Source organism: Mya arenaria, chromosome 11, assembly GCF_026914265.1.
Source record: "Mya arenaria isolate MELC-2E11 chromosome 11, ASM2691426v1".
Lineage (NCBI taxonomy): Eukaryota > Metazoa > Mollusca > Bivalvia > Myida > Myidae > Mya > Mya arenaria.
The window spans coordinates 70,764,144-70,778,786 of NC_069132.1; the positions used below are offsets into that span (position 1 = coordinate 70,764,144).

Below are 14,643 nucleotides of genomic sequence, written 5' to 3' on the forward strand. Positions count from 1 at the left end.
AAGCATTCATCATATCCAATTCAATATTTAAACCCTGTGCTTGTTTGTCCGTTAATAGAGTGTTTCTACGCGAGCATCGTCTTCGCCTTATTCTCCTCGCTCCTGTCCTTGAAGTCGATGGTGGTATCAACATCACCTTCCCCATCATATAACTGCTGAAGCAGAACCTCGATCTTCGTCCAACCTGAAATAAGATAGGTGTACGTGTTCATGAAAAAAAAAATCACCTGATGACTTGTCAGGTCCAAGAAAAATGTATAGAAACGATCGCATTGAATTGAGAACGAAAATTACATATATATATTAAATCATGGTGAATATAAATTATGTATATCTGTTTGCTGTGACTAAAATAAAGGGATAATACCACATACCCTTCTTCTTGATGTGAAATCGTATACCGTCAAACTTGTTTAGCGTTGGGATAGAACTCTTTCTCTTATTTACGTACGAGCTGAATGTTGAAAATCTTATTTCGGCGTTACGAAAACCTGACAAAAACATATATAAATACATCAGTAAAATTATATCACTCACTTCACAGTTTAAATGAAAACATTGAGCAATACAGGCCTTCTGTGGTACTGATGGATTCAGTACTGGACACATATCGATGAAATACGGTTTCAGATTCCTGAGACACATTTCAGGTTGAAACCATGGGTTTCACAATAATACAATGAAAACTTCAGGGACAATCCAAGAAGTCAAAAATTCTAAAATAAACCTGTCTAGGTGCACCATGCAAGGGACCAAACAATGAATTAAACACAAACGTATGAACTCCACATACACAATAACAAACACCACAGTACAAATACGCATCAAAATAGTTTTACCGATAAATGATGGGATATCACCTTGGTAAATGTAAATGTATACAAGATACCAGTACGCTTCTGTATACATTACTACTAACATTACCCCCCCCCCCCCCCAGTTAATTATTTTGAGTGAGATCAACCATGATCAGTATTTGGTTATACAAAGTGAAAGTCATGATCACACTGCATGTTGGCAAGCCAGGGTAAGATGATACGCAAGTGTTTTCGTCAATCGTGTGCATGTAGATAATTGGAAGTGTTTATGGGTTTAACTTTCAGATATACTTTACCTTTCAAAGTAGTTGTGTATGATTCATGTTAGGATAATAACGGGATAACTTATAAAAGTGATTAGTTCATTCTTTCATTTTTGTTTATGTGTTTTTGGTTTTAATGATAAACATGATGTGTTTTTACATAAGTTAAAAATCGTGTTAAGGAAGTAATGTGACAGGATAATTAGGGCTAAAATGAAAGAGAACTTGACACTAGTTATTTTTATGTATATGACTGTATATGATAGTGTTTGTGCAGAAAGCTGTGATAGACTCATGAGAAATCTGTCAGTAGGCGATTGTAAATGTTACAACAGTCACGAAAATGTTTCTTTATATTGCACAACGAAAGAACATTTGCCTTTAAATGAGCTGAACGAACATTTCTTCGATGATGTTGTCGTCCTTCATCTGTTCGGAAAAGGTGCATGGCGGTCCTTGCTTGACATTGATAAACCTTTTCGCCATGTTGTTGAGCTTCAAGTTGCAGACACTGGAGTTGGTGAGAGAATTACGTCCCAGTTCATTTCCTTGATGAAATCATTGGAAAACTTGACATTTAGAAACTGTAACATTGTCGACATAGAACCTAAAGCGTTCGCCGTCTTGTCTTCGTTAAAGAAACTGGATTTATCTCTGAACAGCAACTTAACATTGCAGAAAGTAACAGATAGTTTGCTAAACTTGACGACACCTCATCTACACACGTTAAATCTTAGTGGCATACATAATGCGAAGCTGCTGAAGTCCGCCAGTTTGCAATATCCGTTTTTCCGAAACCTGAATACAACATACCTGAGAGTTTTAGACATCAGTTGGATAAGAATACGGACTATAGAAGATTCGTTTGAACAAACTCAACATTTACGTGTTTTAAATATGTCCGGGACTAACATGTTTGGCACCATTAACTGCATGTCAACAATGTTGACTCTCCACAGATTAGAGGTGTTGAAGCTCGATAACTGGCCTAGTTTTGCCCGTGCTTCTGAAGGTGCAATGTATCCCGAAGAACCACTTCCTTTTAGAAAACGATCGGAAATATGTCAAAAGTGGCAAAATACAGACGACAGAGGATGCATGCTAGTACCAAGCCAATTGACATCGCTTTTCATGCGATCATCAATGTTGACAGCATTTTTCTGGCATACTTCCAAGGGCTTTTGTATTAATGAACAGAACCATTTAAAATATTTTCTAGCATCGCATGGCCAAACTTCAAACCCTCTGGGACCTTTTTCCGGTTTGAAACAATTGCATTATTTTGATATTTCACATCTAAAGGTTACACCCGATGGACCAGCGGTTAACCCACATTCATTTAACGACATGCCGAAGGTTGAAGTTCTTTTAATTGAAGACTTGAAGCTTCAATATTTTACTGAATATCAGCTATCGACTCTAGTTACCAACATACCACATCTACGAGAGCTTAATATTGCGGCCAACGGTATTATAAAGCTACCCGTGGCATTCATCACAAATAACCCAAACATTCAGCTATTGAACGTTTCCCATAATCGATTGACTGACTTTGACGTAGATATAGCGGGAAATAAAATTCTAAAGACGATTGACTTGAGTAACAACAACTTCAAAACCATCAATCCTCGTTTCATAACAAACGTTATTGCTGTCACCAAAACAAACACACTTTCTGTACTGCTGAATGGAAATCAACTTGATTGTTCCTGTAATGTAATCAGATTTATTTCTGTCCAGAATTTAAACTTTTCCCTTACATGTACCAAAAGTGAAAAATCGTATTTTTTAACTCCCGAAACTGTTCAAACTATCCCAGAGGATATAGAAAATATTTGCAATGAGGAACAAGCCATGGTCTACTGGAAAACATTCCTGATAGCTGGATGTAGCGTTATTGCTCTGGCGGGTATTGCTGTGTTTCTAGTCTGCAAACTGAGACGTAAACAGGCCATTAGCAGTTATACAATAAACTACTGCAGGAATAACACACTGAATCATGCTGTCTTTCTTTCGTATTCATCTGAAGACACGGAGTTCGTTATAGGAAAACTGTATCCAAATCTTAAAAGGAAACTCGAAAAAAATTCGAATGATTTCAACGAAACGATAGTATTTAGCGATAGGAATTTTCAAATCGGTGAATATTTAGATGAAGGGATAACAAAAGCTGTACAAAACAGCTTTGTCACTGTTTGTGTCATTTCTGAACATTTTGTAAGAAGTGAATGGTGTTTGAAAGAGATACGCCAGGCATTGTCATCGAATGTTCCAATTTTACCTGTGTATTTAGAGGCTATTAACACTTCAAGTATTCCCAGCTGTATGCTTTCTATTTTCAATTCTCGAGCACGGTTAATGTGGCCAAAGACAGTCGTATCCAGTGAAAACACCACATCAGGATCGTCACAAACAGTTTCAGAAGAGTTAACATCCAGCGAAAGAGAGGCATTACAAAAACTAAGTGAAAGTATATTTTTTCACGTAAAAAATACAGAACATATTAAATTAAGAATGAAGTGATGTAACCGTTGAAATAAAAGTTTCATCTTGTTCGTGAAATATTTTCATCTTCTGCTGTTCATGTTATTATATGGTTTGTCAACTGGCATGGTTTTATTAATAAATAATGTAATGTGCTCCATTTTGATGTATAAATCTTTCATGTACGTGTATATCATCTACGTCCCCCGTCCGTCATTACCGCAATAACACAGGCAACTTATTCAGAGTTTCAAATAGTTTTGAGAAACCATAACCAAAATTGCCGATTAAATCGAAGACCTCGAGTTATTGTAAATAAGTTTAAACGTACGGCAAATACCTCTGGGTGTTGATTTCTCAATCCAAGGGTGGACAGGAGGCAGTTTGATATTATTACCCTCCATTAATTCGGACATCTGCTCATCTGACATTGGCTGTGATATCTCTAAGCCTCTAGAGGGAAAAACATATAAAGTTGTACAGGTAACAGTTCTGTATCAGTTTCGGCTAACTACAACTGTTCATCCAATACGACAAGGGATAAAAATACTCGATTGAAAAACTATATATATGTTATTTATAAGATTGTTAAAAAAATAAAATTGATAAAAATGATTCCAGTTCTGTATCAGTTTCGGCTCACAACAAACTTTCATCAAATTGTTCGACCTTTCTCTACAAGGGACAATAATAGTTTTTTTGATACTCGATTGAAAATTATACAAATGTTGATAAGAATATAGTTTAAGGAAATACGCTTAATTGATTAGCATACGTTTCGGCGTCGATGCCAAGTCCCAGTTCTTTGATCTTCTTCTCGACGGTGGAGTCGACTTTGCCATCCTTCTGTATCGTGTACTCGTACATGAACATGTCCACGATAAACGCCGTCATAATGCTAAAACAGGACAAAAGGTAAAAGAGCACAGTAACAAGTTTGTTATATTGCCATGGAAACTACAAGAAGTTATCCAGCAGCTAGACTATCTAATAGTTACAAATCATTTAATAGAAAAAAAGATACTGCAATGCTGGGCCATGTTTCAATCCGATATCTTGGTCGTAAACCTTCTGCTGCTTAAGAGTGCTCGTGGAAACACGTACAGTTAAGGGCAGAATCTATGTGATAAATGTGCTAACGATATTTCTGTTGAAACGCAGTTAACGCCAAACTGGCAAATGCCTGTAAATTTACAAGCCTTAATGTCTTTATTGAAACAGGCCATATAACGAACTAATCCTTTAACAATAACGAACTTATCCTTTAACCGTAACGAACTAATCCTTTAACAGTAACGAACTAATCCTTTAACAATAACGAACTAATCCTTTAACAATAACGAACTTATCCTTTAACCGTAACGAACTAATCCTTTAACAGTAACGAACTAATCCTTTAACAATAACGAACTAATCCTTTAACAATAACGAACTAATCCTTTAACAGTAACGAACTAATCCTTTAACAATAACGAACTAATCCTTTAACAGTAACGAACTAATCCTTTAACAGTAACGAACTAATCCTTTAACAATAGACAACATTCAAATACAAACCCCGTTTTGAGGCACAAGGCAATGGCCTAATCTACACTGAACAAGAGACACAAACGTTAAAACACAATATACACACGTTCGAACAGCACAAACAGACCACATACGCATAAAAATATGGAATGACTGCACATCTTACTTCATAACGACTACGGTGACACATGCGTAAAAGATGGCGAAGTACGCCCGGGTCGCTTTATTTGTCACTAGCACGAACCCGTTGGTGACAACTGAAATAATAATGAACATAAATTGAAATTAAATTAATTTACTTTTAGTATAATCGACGTATATAAAAATTCAGTAATATATCATTAATTTCGTTAGAATTTAGAATTTACAAGCAATGACAATGTTTTACCGAGTGTTAAAGGTGTGATGCGATACTATTCAAAGTTAAGTGAAATTCTGCCGAATTTAGAAGGAATAATTAAAAAATATAATAAATTATTTCTTTACTGTCCCAGTTGTTATCGAACAAGATAGTACAGAGGACAAGGGTAGCGCTGCCGATGTCGTTAAAATTCAGATAACAATAGTTGCTTTCATGAAAGGCGCTGTCTTTTAGGACTTCGTTTCCGCAGTAAAGCAATGAGGGGTCAGTTGTGTTTGTCGGGATCGAATTGAACGTCTTAATTCTGCCCTTGAACAATTCCAACCCGATGATAGCGAAGATGTAAAATATAATCTGAAATGTGTATAGAAAATAAAATTCGCATCCATACCTCTATTGAAAGGCTGGATTTACAGAATTGTATAAGAAATTATAATAAAAAATAATTTATTCTAAAACTGATCTTATTGAGTGGGTCTTATTTACATTTTACAGACCGTTCCAAGGCGGTACCTAACAATTCTTGATAAACATACCTATTTTTTATTTATAGTATGTATGCACTGTGCTGTTTGTAGAGTTGTGTGCTGTTCTTCTATGTTTCTTGTTTGTGATTGTATGTTCTATGTCTTTGGCGTTTACCCAGTGCCACTAAACCGGGACTATGTTAAAACTTTCTGCTACTGAGCTTGTTTCTGTAGCTTTTTGCATGAATATTCTTTCGGAAGAATAAAACTAATGTTAATTGGCTTACGAAAAGTATGCCGCAATACATCAAAATGGCCAAGGAAATGTTGACTAGCGTGTTTGTTATGATTTTGAATCTGAAACAGAAACAGTTTGATTAACTAAGGAATTCTAACAAAAATCAATACATTATACAATTGTTACACATACGGCGTTGCGCATTTGAATGAATTTGCATTACTCATGCAAATGTGTCGGCGTTAACCGTTAAATAAGAACAGTGTACCTTTGGATTTGAACAAGGAGGCGAAGAATTCGGAATATCCGCATAACCTTGACAGTCTGAGATATTTCTCGCAATACAACGACGCTGGTCTGGTCTATATAAGGATGAGTAAATGTATTAATAACTAGTTTCCATAAAATGAACCGATAAACAATCAATGAACAGAGGATGTTGTTTTCATACTTTGGATGAATATTTTGCTTCCGAATGAGCTTTTTTTTCAGAATGTGCTATACAGTGCAATTAACAATCTGCATCAAGTTCAAAATATACAGTTTTTTTATCCTGAATTAATTTGTCCAAGGTTTTTTAAATTGTGAAATATAAAGGATAGTTTGAAATTTAAAAAGAAATCTTAATACTAACCTTTCGGAGAATAAGCAGAGCCGATAACGAGAAACACCAAAGCGAGCGACGTTATTGCAACGTCGAACCTGAAATGTTATCCGAAAAGTTATGAACTTAGACATATGACATTTATGACATATTTCAAGTTTCAATTTGAAAAGTGATTATTGTTATGTGTCACTTCACATCAGTATTAAATCAATTTATTTATTCATAAAAGTCATATTAAATTCGTACCAATTGCTTGAATCTCGAAAGTACTGTTTAGGCCCGAACGTGTACACCTTGAGTAATATCTCAATGCTAAAGAGTAGACAGAAAGGCACGGATTCCCCTTCCACTGCGAAACCAATCAGGAATATCTCAATCAGAACTATGATATCGTACATCAGTTTGAAAAACCTGTAAATAATTACATATCGAGAAGTTCTCATTTTTTATGAGAAGAAATGAAACGATACAATCAGGATTGATTGCTGAAGGTCATTACATATATGTTATAAACAGAATTGCGAATATTTAAAGCCATTAAATTTATTTAGCATAATAATTTGTATATACTATACATAAATTTAAACAATAAAAAAATAAGAAATGTATTGATTAATTCCTTACACGCTATCTACAAATGACCTCAAGTATTCACTGGGCCTCGAGTTGTATAATTGAGGAACTACTTTCTCCAACCAAGTTATCCGGTCTTCAACTTCAGACACAGGAACATTGAGAAGATCGGCGACATTCATAAACTCGCGCCGACCTGAACGGAAGAAATTCTTTGATTAAATATTTAAGGTCGCTGCTAAATCAAGTGTTACATAAACGATTGAAGATAAATTAAATAAGCAATAATTTTCGTGAAAAAGCTGTCGGTTTAATTGTTTTATCATAATACTGTTATCATTCGGAACTCCTCGGCCATTTTTCATCAAAAGCAATCTCGGATGTATTTGGACGGATTGCAATGTCAGAAGTCTTTACGTTTTAACTACGCTGCAAGTAGATCGCGCAGTAATTTCAATTTAGCAGTTAAACTTGATCACTTTATTCTTGGGAGTCTGAATAATTTATTCAATAATTCGCTGCACTGGCAATCATTTTAAACTAATATACAAAGTACACGTTAAATACTACAATTAATCAATACTCTTATTTATTTTTATGAACTACTTCTACTGATGTAACGGCATACATCCGATGTTGTTTTCGATGCAAAATGGCCGAGGAGTTTCCAATGTACTGTTAAAAATCGTCATTGTTAAATACTTACGAGTTTAAATACAATGTGAAAACTGTTGTGTTTTTTAAAGGAAAAAATAAGCCAGAGAATATGAGAGTGTTCACCTATATGACCAGATCTGTCCATATCCAAAATCAACATGAGAAGATCGACCTGGTTCTTCGAGAGGCCCGGTTTTGCGAGCCCCATGAGGCGCTTCCACGTGCGATAGGTAACCATTTCCATTCCATTGTGGTCAATCTTGATCACATCGAACGCCTGTCCTAGCTTCTTTTTCTTCTCTCGGGAACTGCGTCTAATTTCGTTCTACAAAAACGCCCCGAGGTTAAAAAGCCATTACATTAACTGATTTACCGTCATACCCCCACGCAAACGTAACATATTCATCTGTATTTTCATTCAATATGAAAAGTGAATTATTTACAAAACAGTGTTGAACAGGTTTACATGACAAAATAAAGTTCACCAGAAAGCAATCGTTTCGTTATGAAATGGTAAATTCCAAAAATGCTAATTACATGTGTTATAAACGCCAAGTATGTTTACTGAGAAAGTGTTGAGTTACTGTAGTTCATAGTAAAAAGTACATCATCGGCGTAAAAAATATATCTTTTAAATAACCTTTGGATTCACGCCTAAAGTTTCACACTACTCAAATCGTTAAAAGTGTAAAAATAAAAAAAATAAGCACAACAAAATGCAAGAAAAATTAGAGAAAAAATATCGCTAATAGAACACTTGTGACGGCTATCTAGTCCAAGTTACTTCCTCTGAAAGTTGACTCACAGTATTGACGTTTAATATTGATTTCTAGATTTGTTAAGGCTATTATCGCAAACAGTTTTATCTGGTTAATTCTGATTCTTTGTTTTTTCTGTGAGCTATTTCAATTTCTGAACAGCAACTGAAGGGACTCGCTCATGTTTTTAAACCAAAAATTAGTTTTCCCAGCAAAGCATCTGAATGCATTATTTTATCACTAGTTAAGTCTATGATACTAAAATTGCAGAAAAAATTAAATGACAGTATAACAAAATATTTCAGTTTAAGTGGGGGGGGGCAGTAAAGTCAAGATTTTTTTAGAAAACCGAAGCCTTAACCACAAGGCCACACGGTAAGAAAAACTTAAAATATCCATCCGTGGAACACTTGACGTTATAGGTTTCCACAACTGCATTACTGGTTTACCTTCATGTTCTCGTTGTAGCTATGGTAAGCGACGGCGAGGAAGACGTTGAGCAACATATAGAAGCACACCACGATGTAAACAGAGAAGAAGATGCAGTAGAAGCGGCTCTTTGTTAGCGCTGGGATCCTAACGTCAAAAATGTTTCATTAACCAATCAATAAACAAGTCGATATAGAGGAAGAAATCCATTGTTTGATCAATAAGTAAACGAATCAAGCAATAAATCGAATATTTTTTTATGAAATTCGTTTTGCTTATATAATTTCATATATTTAAAATAGTGTTAAGCAGAATGTACAATTTATCACATGCTTATCCTTAATTTCTGTGTAATATACCCATTACGAATAGTTTTCATCTGACACATGTGTAAGATAACCTATCAGACTATTCTATTGGCTAGACCTATCACACGTGACCTAGATATCCCTCCGCATTGTTTGTAATTAAAATGGCGTCTACTAGTCTGCCAGTTTAATCAGTTGTCGTTTACGATAAACACAAAAACGAATGCCGCAGCAAAGGCTTCTCAGTACACATTCCAGCGGCTTGAACAACATGTTCACTGGAAAAATTCTTGGTGGAACTTTCAACATCATGTACCGCTTCGCCATCATAATCTGCATGTTGTGATTTACACCATGAAAATGCCACATAATCATCGCAGAAAGCGACAGCGAATAACTTTTAAATCCGTGCACACAGAAAAACTTGACAGACCTATGTAGGTCACAAATTGCATCAATACATGTACTCTCAGTGTGACGTCATCAAGTTATGTACTTTTAATCATTGTTTTTTGTTCGTTATTCATGTTGTTGGATTTTTAACTACTCATTTTTATCTTTGTGAATTGTTAACGGCTTAATCAGAATTAAAACTTGAACTTGAAACTTACAACTACTTGCTATTTTGTCATTTTCATTTAATACTTTTTTCCATTGCGCATCGATGACATTCCTCTCGGAGTACATTGGCTGCCAAACAACGGGTTCAGAAAGTGTTACTAAATTGGTAATATCTTTAAAACGCTGTTTTAAGCATGTGATAAAAACGATCTGACACTCGTTGTCATTTATTTCAAGATTTCATTATACTCGTCCATGAAATTTGTTGGTCTGCACGCTTACTAACAAATTTCATGAACTCGTTTAATAAAATCTTGAATTAATTGATAACAAGTGCTAGATCCTATATAATATGGTTAATTATTGAGTATTTTCAACATTTTCCGTTGTCCAATGCATGACCTAACTCTTACGTGACGTCTGGATTATTTGAGGTGGTGACGAGGACATATAGTTCCCACACACATTCGAAGTACGTCTTGAAGTACGGCCGTCCGTCCGGGAACTGCATGTCCGACCTGAGGGCGAAACGGAACAAGGTACAAATGTTCTTAGCAATGTTCAATAGCAGCAATGTTCAATTTTGTCCAACCTTCTTTATCTCCATTCTCTTACTGGTTCAGTAAGTATTTCCGGATTCGTTTGGAGGTTTTTCATATGTATATTTGCAAGGTTACTTCAAAGGGGTTCTCACATGTGTAACCACGGGTCACAGAAAAGATATGAAAAAGTTTCTTAGCCTATAAAGAACTATCCTATTTTCTGCTTCTACACACGTGAAATATTTTAGATTTGCTTGTATTTTAATAATGCACTCCTTGGCCACAATTTCAACTTGACGGAAATTTGAAGAACGACGCAACGCTGAAATTGCGACTACAATGTTAAATAAAGTGCCTGTTATGAATGGGTATAGTGGAAACGCTTTTATCATATGTCCGAATCATTGTTTTTTTCCAAAATTCCTTACAGAACCAGTATATCAAATTCGCTGGATGACATCTGCTAGTGTTAATCACTTGTTCCGTAATGTGTGAATTTCTCGTTATTTCCTCAGTTTCCTCTCAAATTATTCGTTGCATCTTTTATTTTATACTAAAACTTACCTTGACGAAAAGATCTGGAGGGCTATTACAGCGAAGACGAAGATGAAGAAGTAGAAGAGAACTATGACGTGAATGATTTCCTTAATGGTCCGCCGCATATTCCTCCACGCTCTTCGAATCTGCGAGAAGGACGAACATTTGCGAGGAATAGTTAGGTCTCGGCAACCGAGTATTTTTCTCTTTCAGTTTAAACTAAACTCCCGGCAAAGTGAAAAAGAATGTTTATGCAAATTTTGTTACTATCGGACACATACACTTGCATATGGAATGATGACACGTTATTGACACTAATTGAGAAATCAATCCGTCCTGTAAAGCCATGAAACAATGACAAATACACCAGCTCCGACGATTAAGAATCGTGTGCGTACCTGTCTGCCGTCGGAGAAGTTGACAAGGACTAGTGGCCGGAGGATACGGGAAAACCGGACATGATGTCCGTTCGGGACTGCCCTCAACCAGATAAGATACACTATCATGTCTACCACAATCAACTGTAAAGTTATATAATTGCTCGTTTATTTATTTTATGAGCATATGTGGGCTGTTCCGAGTCGAATTTGATGCCGCTCACGGTATTGTGGGGTCATAAGAAAGTATCTATACTGAGGTCGAAGGTAGAACAGTTACACCTTCACAACTTTATATAACGTCCATACCATCATAATACAATTATATTGGAAATAACATTGTGCACGTACTGCATATAACACCGACTATACAGTATGTATACTGACCGCAATGATGGCGATGATGCAGATATTTTTCAGGTCCCTGAAGAAGCGGCTAGTTCTTCGCCAGTGATAGTGGTGGACTGTACGGATGATGAAGTAGATAAGACACAGCGCTTCTACAGGCATCGTCACCTGCGGTACAGAGGGCCGCACATTTTTAGCGATCATAAAAGCAAATATTTTATTGAGACATAATAAAACTATGTGACGCTATTAAAGCGTTCATAGCTAACTTATCTTAATACTTCTATAATTATTAATTATTTATTTTATTTGCCTTTGATACAATATATACAGCGAGGGCAATTCAATTTGAATACACGTTCAAAATGCTTCCAAAGGGAACACAAAAACATGTTAATGAATAATTCTGTATAAATAATAATTATATTGTTTATCTTGTAGACACATTACGTGTATGGGTAGACTTAGGGCGGGGTCGGCTGGCTCCTCGAATATCACAAGGGACAAGTTGATGGAGATGGCCACATATAGCAGATACGTCAACGGCCAGCCCTTGTACAGGTTGTAAGACCTGTGAGAAGACACAAACGTGACGTCATAGTGCTAAGTGTGAGATTCTAGTGTTTCAATAATACAAGGAAAATACATAAACGAGCAAAGTAGACCAAAACTCAAATAATTATAAACCCTCTTTTGCCAAGGTAGTAACTATGTTGCCTAAAATGTAATATTTTTCGGGCACTACATTTTTCTTCGACTTATTACATTACGGTCATATGCAAGATGCTAGCGAATTATGCACATGACCAACCCAGATTGACCTGTTAAAATTATTATGCTTTTATATAAACACCGACTACCTGACGTATCTCGCTTCCGTCTTGATGTCCACGGTGCGACCCTCCATTGCGTCGTGGACAAGAGTGGACGCAAAACGCAGCTCCTAATTGATTTAAAGGCGAGTGATAAATCGTTAAACATGCACCAAAAATGGAATGAAAATCACAATCGTAAACGAGAAAATTATGTTGACGTGTGTTATACAAATACTTATGCCATAGTATATACATATCGTAAGACGGGTCCTTCAGAAGTTTCTTCAAAGACAAAATATATTTTTGCTATCAGTAGGTTATCTGAGGTCAGACATTTACAAGTTTAAAAGAATGCTTTCATGGACGCATTTGATAGTTACCTCGTCACTGATCATCTTTTCGCTGCCTAACATCTCTTTCCGGTGAAAGGTGCTCTGTGGCTGCAGGTACTTCGAGTAGCGGAAGTCGTCGTCCGTCACCGCCTCCGCCATTGCCGGTTCACAGAAGCGCGCATCCTTTCGGTGAAGCGTCACCGGTTCATCATCTTTATTCTCGTCCGTTGTGTCAATAACAATTGTTGGGATCTCTTTGTAATAATTACGAGTTGGGTTTTCTCCAGTTATATGATTTAAAGGAATATCTTCTATTTCAAGGTCATTTTCAGTAAATGAAACAGTTTTAATGGCCCCAGCAGCACTGGCGGCTTGTGGATCTAACGTCGACATTGCAAATAAATAAACATATCCACTCACACATTAATACTCAGTCCAAATTTTACCAGAAAATTGGTCAAATTTAAGACGAAAACTGATACTTCCTTATTCATATTGATATTGATATTGATTTCATCTTTCATGGCATATCAGTGCTGAAATCTTTTCTTACAGCAAGACCGGAAATTTTCTCTCGTTATTAGGAAATAAACTTGGGGCAGTCGCATCCTTAATGTGCCACGTTCTTACATTAGTTTGCGTTATTAAAATTTTAACAAGATTTGACAATTTGAATATAATTAATTAATAAATAGTTCTTAATCAAGATATTCTAATGCATATGTTATCAGTATTCTTTGTATTGTCACGTTGTGTGTTCTTGTTACGTTTCTGTTAGGCCTTAGAGGGACTCGCTCATGGTTTTTGGAAAAAATATATAATTAAAGTATACATAAGTATTTTGGTTTTAGTGGGAATACGAGCGAACGCCGCTAACGTCAAGAAAGAAATAGAAAACAGGACTTAAATACAAAAAGTGCTGGATAGGTTGACCTCTGGACAATGCATTGAAAACATCACGTAATAATGTCAATCGACCAATGACGCACTTCGAATCGCTCATAGCCATTATTAACGCTAATTAAAACTGTGGTATGCAATGACGATTTTTGAGCAAATACAGACATTTGCTGGAGGGTTCTAGCTCTTGGTATCTAAGTTTTAACACTCCTTATGATTTGCCACACTTTATTTCGTCATACAAAAATGCATTTAACAAAAACATGAGCGTGCCCTTTAAATTTGTGTTTCCAAACGTAAACAAGTCAAAAATACGACAATACCGCATCAAACATCAAACATTATTACTCAAACAACAGGCAATACCAATTCTGGAAAGCACTCTAACATCAAATATAAATACAATCACCAAGATCAACGCTGGACAACACCCCCTCATCATACATAAATTTTATCACTCAAACCAACCGTAGACAACACTCCAACATCAAACATAAATACAATCACCAAGACCAACGCTGGATACCACCCCTACTTAAACATAATTCAATCACCAAGACCAACGCTGGACAACACCCCCACTTCAACTTAAATACAATCACCCAGACTAACGCTGGATAACACCCCCACATCAAATATAAACACAATTACCAAGACCAACGCTGGACAACACACCCACTTCAACTTAAATACAATAACTTAGACGAATGCTGGAGAACACCCCACATCAAACATTAATAC

The 14,643-nt window shown here is 36.0% G+C and overlaps 1 protein-coding gene across 1 annotated transcript; it reads right to left on the minus strand.

Moving 5' to 3' along the window:
* Positions 1-45: 45 nt before the first annotated feature.
* LOC128207337 (uncharacterized) lies at positions 46-13,411 on the minus strand. Its single transcript, XM_052910189.1, has 20 exons — positions 13,051-13,411; positions 12,716-12,798; positions 12,306-12,426; positions 11,895-12,023; positions 11,529-11,651; positions 11,158-11,276; positions 10,465-10,569; positions 9,203-9,329; positions 8,119-8,320; positions 7,390-7,534; positions 7,012-7,176; positions 6,793-6,860; positions 6,427-6,520; positions 6,208-6,277; positions 5,579-5,807; positions 5,259-5,349; positions 4,341-4,463; positions 3,906-4,018; positions 375-491; positions 46-184 (listed from the first exon to the last, which is right to left on the minus strand). Exons 1-20 carry the CDS (start codon positions 13,393-13,395, stop codon positions 66-68), a joined length of 2,688 nt encoding a protein of 895 aa, XP_052766149.1. The 5' UTR covers positions 13,396-13,411; the 3' UTR covers positions 46-65.
* Between the last annotated feature and the right edge of the window lie 1,232 nt (positions 13,412-14,643).